The 8,150-nt window shown below is 38.2% G+C and overlaps 1 protein-coding gene across 2 annotated transcripts; it reads right to left on the minus strand.

The window, feature by feature from the left end:
* Positions 71 to 4,008, minus strand: LOC107629012 (casein kinase II subunit beta-1). Of its 2 annotated transcripts, none has more exons than XM_016331692.2 (5): positions 3,382 to 4,008; positions 1,897 to 2,115; positions 1,547 to 1,656; positions 1,299 to 1,461; positions 71 to 619 (listed from the first exon to the last, which is right to left on the minus strand). In XM_016331692.2, the coding sequence occupies exons 1-5, from the start codon at positions 3,590 to 3,592 to the stop codon at positions 489 to 491; spliced, it is 834 nt and encodes a 277-aa protein (XP_016187178.1). In that variant the 5' UTR covers positions 3,593 to 4,008; the 3' UTR covers positions 71 to 488. The 2 variants fall into 2 exon arrangements, with proteins under 2 accessions (XP_016187178.1, XP_016187170.1); XM_016331684.2 differs by having other exon boundaries at positions 1,296 to 1,461; positions 3,382 to 4,004.

The following is an 8,150-nucleotide window of genomic DNA, read 5'->3' on the forward strand; positions in this document are numbered from 1 at the left end:
TCGCAAATACTGAATCATACATACTGAGACCAACCTCGACGGGTGTTTATATTCCATAAAATTGAATTAATGTTGGAAACACGGGTTTAGAGCTATCATAGAAGTTGTAACTTTTTAAGATAAGAATATATGGACCTTGTGTTATCAAATTGACGTTGAAATACTACAACAGAATAAAACTGTTCCAGATGAGGCAAGATGAAGATAATTGCAAGAATACAAATTTGTAATAGGCCATTAAAAAAAAGTATAGTCAAGTACCTAAGCACTTGCTAATCTGAATTTGAAGCTGAAAGTGAAACTAAGCACTTGCATCACAAGTCAGCATATATTTTCTTTACAACACACTCCTAAGACAGTAAAAAACCGAGGATCTAGATTGTACTGATTTGGAATATCCATGTCATAATCCGCTGGATGTTGCAAGGGAGTACTTCAAAGAAGTGTTAAATAGGACTCACATTCATGAAAAACTGACTTCAGCTTCATCATGGCTTGTGAAGTTTGAACCCAAAAACTCTTGGAACGTAGCTCTGTGATGGTTTTTGTGGCTTCAGTTGTCCATACGTCATGAGGAAGAGGTGTGGAAATGTTGTCCCAAAGTATGCTCCATCAATGTCTAAATGGAGTCAAGGAAATTTGACAAATTCAAGATACTATGATCAACATCAATTCAAAGAAAAAATATAAAGCCAAAACAGCAAAAAATTACAGCCATCCCAAAACACATGGAGAGACAGCATAGTGAAATACAATAATCCCAGAAATCACATGGAATAGCAAAAAGGAAGTATACCTAGAATTGTGAGCATAACAAACAATCAATAAACTCAAAGTTGATAGAAAAATGGAATAGGTCGTCCTCCAAAAATATCTTATTATCTCCAAAGGAAGTGTTCAGTTATCTTGGATTTCTACATCTTAATAGATTTTGTTGAACATAAACAAGTTCACAGTTTGGAAAAAAGTACTTGAGGTATACAACAGTCGGAAAAATGATTGTTGAAAAGAGATTTTTGAATAAAGCAAAGGCCATTCTGGTAAAGTGGCAGTTGCTTTCCAGAAACCAAACAAATATCTCATTAACAGATGTAGACTAAACCCATCCCAGTGCTGTTACTAAGTATATGCATCCGGACAAATATACTACTTCCACAACAAAAACTAAAGAACAAATCTTCACAAACAATGATGCAATAAGAGATGCAAGAGAAATTTTCACGGAGAGGTTGTTACATAGTTGCAACACTTAAAACCCAAAAAATAAGAAAGTTCAATGATAGGTATAAGGATACTGCCTTGATACTTGGACCGAGGATAATATAGGTCTTCACATCTAGGGCAGTATATCTTCACAGTACTTGACCTAGGAATATCTGACTGACCAACTGGAAGGCAAGGTTGTCCAGAGCAGTAAACTCTTGGGCATCTTCCAAAATCATAGTTCTTGTACTTGTCAAGCTGTAAATACTTGGAAATCAATGAAAGAGCCAATCTCCCAGATTGTAAAGCACAGAAACAGTTATAAGTAATAATGAAATCTTACCATGGCAGCCATTCCTTTGCTTGTCAATACGTATCGAGCATGAATCAGACCATAAAGCATCTCCGCTGCTGATTCAATCAACTCATTTTGTTCCTCTGTGAACATGTCACCTATAAATTTCAACAAAACAAAATAGTATTGATTAAACTAAAATGAACAACAGAATGATCAGCAAAGTAACGAGAAAGACAAATAAATATACTAGGATGAAATTTGAATTTAGTTTCAAGGGCGGTCACTGTTGCAAGGACTCATCAAATTACAACAGGTTTGTCATGAAAAATACAACATCCAAACATTGGAATAATGCACTTGCACATAAAAGTTCAAATTTAAGAATGTAACCTTACCATGGGAGGACTCAACATCCAATATTAAATCAAGAGCATAATCATAGTAAGGCACTTGACTGCTTAACCCACACAGGTTGAAGTCATCTTGGATGTAATCATCGTCAACCTCACAAAAGAATTCATTTCCTCTGAGATTGCAGAACCATGAGATCCAAGAGGTGTCATCTCCATCAGAGCCACTAACATCTGATTCTTCACTGTCTGTTTCAGGTTCCTCTGAGGCCAATGCACCCATACAAAATTGAGTTAGCTTGTTAACCAAGTCATGGCATATAACTAATTAAAATGTCACTCAAGGCAATCACATATGCATTAAGTGTCCTTTTTCCCTCCCAATATGCAAGATACTCACCAGTTTTGGGAAATGATTTTATCCTCATTTGAATAGTATCAACATAATAAAATAGAAACAACTACATACCATGCTACAAGAAAACAGAAAAATATAGGTGACAGAAAAATCATGGAGCATATAAGGTGATGGGAATGCATCGAATCAATGTATCTCCTTCCTAGCTTTCCATTTATGTGAATTGATATCTAAAAATCCTTACTGGTTTGTAAGTACATTATAATAAACATTAAAAGCTGAAGCTTTTCATTGCAGCTGCATGAAGTAATCTGTTAGGGACTTGGGTATTATGGGTGCTCAAAGTCCCACATCGAATAGTATGGGATGCTTGATGTTGTATATAAGGAGAGTGGTTCTTTCCCCTTAACAGCTAGCTTTTAAGGTGTGGTTTCCCACTTTCCTTAGATACCTAACATAATCACAATAACTAGCACTACATCCTGCATTAACTTCTCAAGTCCAGAGCAAAATCTATCAAACTCTTCATTGAAGATGCCTACGAAGCTGCTAAACAAATATTCACCAGCACCAGCTAGTAAATATAACCCGACGACCAAGGTTGTCATGCCATAAAGAACATGTATCTATTCTCCTAAAACTAAAGTGCCAGGTTAGATGAATCAAATGCTCAAGGCCTCTATGTCTTTCATTAAATAAAACTACTGCAAACCATTAGAAAATCATGATAAGATGCAAAACACTCATCAAGCATTTGGAACTTGAGAAGGCCGAGACGGAACAACAATTACTAAAGCAAACACAGAAATGCATCATCCTCTTTTTATTCACCGAGTAAACTTGCTAAAGCTTCCCCCTCAACGCTAACGTCCGCTATTCACAATAAACATTCGATGACATAGTTTGACACAAGTAACCACTTGAACCAACAACAATTGTTATTATTGCAATGCCTCCCAATATAGCAAACCGATAAAGCTCCAATCTTTTGTGTCATGTCACCCATTTTAACAAACCCAAAAAGGTTCCAAATTTTGTCAACATAACATGTATATTCGAAAATACTGCATTTTCACCAACACAGATCAGATCCTATGTTAACAAAGAATAAACAGAAAGCATATACAGATTACGAAAAAAAGAAAAAGATTTAAAAGAAAGAGGGTAAGAACCTGAGATGTTTGAGTTCTTGGAGATAGATGTAGAGCGAGGGTCCTTGGAGGAGGATGATAGAAGGGAAGACCTGTCTTTGCTGCCGCCATTGATGCCACCAACCCTCGAAGTGGACGGTGAGGATCGCTCCAGCTGCTTATCGAGGACGTCGTTGATTCGCTTCCGATCCTCCGATTTGGAGGCCCCAACTAGCCCTCGCTCTCTATACATCCCTAACAAACCCTAAATCCCTATAACAAACTCAATTTTCAATTTTTTTCTTCAAAATGTCCCCCCTTTTTTTTCCTGCAATCGCCGCCCTAAAATGTCATCCAATCATAACGATTATTCGTGTTGAAATGAAACTCAATCGCCACCAAAAAAGAGTTGATATTTGTATATTTTGGGTTCTCTTGGAGAGAAGAAGAACAAGAAGAAGAAGAAGAAGAAAGAGGCGAGCGAGGGAGCTAGGGTTTTTGATTGAGGGAGGGACCGATAATGAGCATAACAAAACAAAAGTAGAGAATGGTAATTGGCAATTGATTATGGTTAGGACTTACGATTACGGGTTATGGCTATGGTAATAGTTGTTTGTTAATTGTTATGCTAAGCTAGCATGTTCCTATCACCCACCCTACATACTCACTTTTCGTTTACCCTCGTTGCAAACTTCACTTTTAATTCATAACGTATTTTGATGAGTTGTCGCAATTTTTGTTAGATTTTTATTAATTAATGTACCAAAAAAATTGGGTAGATTCCAATTTAAATTTAGTGCTTTCCTTAACTTAACTAGTAGATGTTTAATATTCTTGTTCGAGGGAAATAATTACCCGATTTTTGTCATTTTTTTCCGAATCACAATACGATTTTTTAATAATTATTATAACAATAAAATAAAATTGTATAAATTTTTTTAGACAAATAAATATTTGACAAATACGCATCTGATCAATTTAACATTAAAACGACATATTTTGTTTGAATGAATAAATTCAAATAAGCCATAATCAATTTAGATTTAGCAATAAATCGGTTCTCATATATTCCATATTAGTATTTAATGTCTAACTCAATATGTTAACGTGATACGTTGACGACTTTCATTCAATGTTACTGACAAAAAAATTGTTGTCATCTCATGAAGATAAAAAACAAAGATTGAATTAAATTTTTTTTCTTCAAGAATCACAATATCACTAAAAAAACGACAGAAAATAAGAGGGACGAACTTTAGTCTTTTTGTTTTAAATTTTTTAGCTTAACTAGCTTAATGTTTAATTTGATGGATAAAACTTTCAAGAAATAAAAGTCTTTCCAACAACACCATAAAAAAATATTTTACTAAAAAAATGATTAAAATGATATTTTTTTATATATTTTTAAAATGTGTTCAATACAAAATAGTCAAATCGAGAACAAATACTTTTATCATCGTAATTATGTTTTTATCCATTTTGGTCCCCAAAAAATTTTGAATCAGACATTTTAGTCCACAACTAAAATCAGTTACTCGATTGGTTCCTAACAATTAACTTCTTCAGTCACTTAGGTATTTTGTTCCATCACCTTTAACAGAGGACAAAATGGTCCCTAACAATTCTAACGGGGGACAAAATAGTCCTTGATCCCTCTGTTTAGAAACAATACTGTTCTCCCCCAATTTCCGTCATGTCTCGCATAATTCTAACAGTACGGTAACCTCAAGCTACACAATGCACATTCTACAACTTCAATGTTCACAAGAAAAAAAAATCATCAACTTGTTTTCAACCAATTCATACTCAAGAAACTAATGATTATGTCTCTCAAGTACTTGTCGTCTTCAATGGATTCCATGAATCTAGACAGCAAGTCCGATTTGTTAAGACCCATCGTCGTCGTCACCATCTCCCTCCTCCTCTGTCCTATCATCTCCATGGCCACATTGTCCACCACTCTGATTACTTCCTTCAACTTCTTTTCTGAACCAATGTTTAGTAATCGCTTCATTTTTCATATGAGCGGCGACGGCGACAACGACATTGCTCATTGTACTAATAGCTTGGATATGAGGTCGAAGCTGTCTGTTAGCTTGGACTCTGGGAGAGAAGGAATGAAGTACTTGGAGTCCATTCCAAATGAGAATTTGCATATGATGTCGAAGAAAAATCTTCTCATGATGTCCTAATGTCCAACAATCTATATTACTTGCCAGAAAGTGGAGAAAGGCGTGCCCTTGGGGTAGTTGTGGAACTTGGTCTTGAGAATGTGGTGAACGTTGTTGGATTTGGAAGTAATGCTGTTATCGAGGACATGGAGGTGGATGCTTCTGGAAACGACAAATTTCTAACTGCTATAAAAGGATGTGCAACCCTTGGCATTCTCCACATACATTTCATATCTTCTTCTCTCCCCTTTTTCTTACAAAAACTGGACAAAAATGTCCAGTAATAGCGGATAAGTAGTTGTCTATGTGTACCCCAATTGTCGTATGAGAAACAGCAACAATGAAGTGATATTTGAGTGTGAGAATCCGTTACTATTGCACACTCAGCGCGTAAGTTCGTTAACCGAGTTGAAAAGTTTGATATTGAGCAACCTTGGTGGCACAGGGAGAAGAGAGATCGGAAGGGTGGGGTATAGGTTGCTAACATCATTGGGTAATGGAGTTTTCTGGGTTCAACTATTTTGGCTCTTTGGCGACGAGCATGTGCGACTCATGTTCGACATCCATGGGAGAATCATGACGGAATAAATGATGGAGCTTTCCGCCGAGGTTGGTGATGTTGGTGGTGGTGGTTCTGTACACTCAACATTTGTGTAGGATGACCCACCTCTCGCACCACCACCGATTCATGTTGCCATACCAGTGAAAGACATGGAGGTGGGTAAGGAAGACTCCGATGAAGAGTACGTTGTGGATAGCAACGATAGTGATTCTTCAGAAGATGATGATGAGGAGGAGTTTGTACTGGAGACGCCGGCCAAGACAATGGTGTGCTATGTTTTGCCTCCCCCCTGCGCCACCCGATTCCAGCGCTATCAGATATACCCAGTCACTATCATACATTGGATCTGGACGTCATGCATGAGAAATCTCCTATTTCCAACACCGGGGAAGATGATTATAACCTAGATGGTGGGGTTGAGTTTTGGGTTATACAGAGATACAGTAATGCAGGGTGTGAAGAACTTCAGTATTTGCAGAAGTGTTGAGTACCGAGTGGTCGAATCAGACCGATTAAATTACCATGTGCATTGCCATCAAGCTGCAAATGGAAGTCCATGGAGTCTCCGTATTGTCCTCCGACAGAAATCGGATACTGGTGAGTTCAAGTTTAATTGAGGCGTACTTACTCATTTATGATTGCTATATGTTGAGTAGTTTCCAACCACGGATGTTTTATTTCATTAGGGAGGTCTGAAGGGTTGGTGGAGCGATACTTCTCTAGCACCCACCATGTCCCAAGACCATCGACAGTTGGATAGCAGCATCATCTGCAACGTCATCCTGCCGTTGATACAGTCCAACCCATTCATCAGCATCTCTGTCCTGCAAGGTGCAGTCCGGCAGAGCTATCACTTCAAACCTTCCTACAGAAATGTCTGGATGGTGAAGCAAAAGGAAATTACGTAGATATATGGGGATTAGAAGGAGTCATACAACAAGGTGCTGAAACTGCTGCAGGCACTGCAGAGTTGTTGTCCTAGAACTATTTGTGAGCTCAGGGTCGTACCTTACTATGATGGGCACCTTCTGGTCCACGACAGTAGCATGTTCGATAAAGTGTTTTGGGCTTTCCAATCATGTATTGAGTCTTTCAAGCATTGCAAGCCATTTGTTTTTGTCGATGGCACACATTTGTATGGCAGATACGGTGGGATGTTGTTTATTGTAGTGGCACAAGACGGCAATAGCAATATCTTTCCTATTGCTTTTGCAATTGTGGAGTCCAAGAGTACGGAGTCATGGTCGTTCTTTCTTACTAATTTGAGACTACATGTCACCCCACAACAAGGCCTGTTGATTATCTCTGATAGATCACAGGCAATCAAGGATACACTCAGGGCCGATGATAGTGGTTAGCAACCTCCAAGGGCATTCCATGCTTATTGTATTAGACACATGGCAGCAAACTTCATGTCTCGTTTCAAATCAGCCAAGGGCAAGCGATACCTTATAAATGCCGCTTATAGTCTAAGCAAGGCTAAGTATGAGTGGTACATGGATGCCTTGAGAGGTTTGTCGCGAGAGATGGCGGACTGGGCTGCTCGTTTTAACAAAGAAATATGGCCGCAACACTACGACAGCGGTTGGCGGTTTGGACATATGACAACTGGTGCACGAAATTGTGATCATCAACAATGGCGCCAGAGGACTTGGAGCTTTCAAACATGAATCACATTTTGTCACAATTCCGCACAACTAACCAGCAAGTGCACTGGGTCGTCCAAGTAATAAACCTTACATGAGTAAGGGTCGATCCCACGGAGACTGTCGGCTTGAAGCAAGCTATGGTCACCTTGTAAATCTCAGTCTGGCGAATTCAGATAGTGATGGAGATTTGATAATTAAAAGATAAATAAAACATAAAATAAAGATAGAGATACTTATGTAATTCTTTGGTTGGAATTTCAGATAAGCATATGAAGATGCTTTGTTCCTCCTGAACCTCTGCTTTCCTATTGCTTTCTTCCAATCATTCATACTTCTTTCCATGGCAAGCTTTATGTTGGGCATCACCGTTGTCAATGGCTACTTCCCGTCCTCTCAGTGAAAATGTTCCAAATGCGCTGTCACCGCATG

Source organism: Arachis ipaensis, chromosome B01 (genome assembly GCF_000816755.2).
Source record: "Arachis ipaensis cultivar K30076 chromosome B01, Araip1.1, whole genome shotgun sequence".
Taxonomy (NCBI): domain Eukaryota; kingdom Viridiplantae; phylum Streptophyta; class Magnoliopsida; order Fabales; family Fabaceae; genus Arachis; species Arachis ipaensis.

Bases quoted from the DNA above. Each gene is read 5' to 3' on its own strand.
- LOC107629012 (XM_016331684.2), bottom strand. From the start codon at position 3,592: ATGTATAGAGAGCGAGGGCTAGTTGGGGCCTCCAAATCGGAGGATCGG. The intron at 2,116-3,381 runs GTTCTTACCCTC...CATTGGCCTCAG, and splicing joins CAAGAACTCAAACATCTCAG to AGGAACCTGAAACAGACAGT. The intron at 620-1,295 runs GTATCCTTATAC...GACTCCATTTAG, and splicing joins TCGGTCCAAGTATCAAGGCA to ACATTGATGGAGCATACTTT.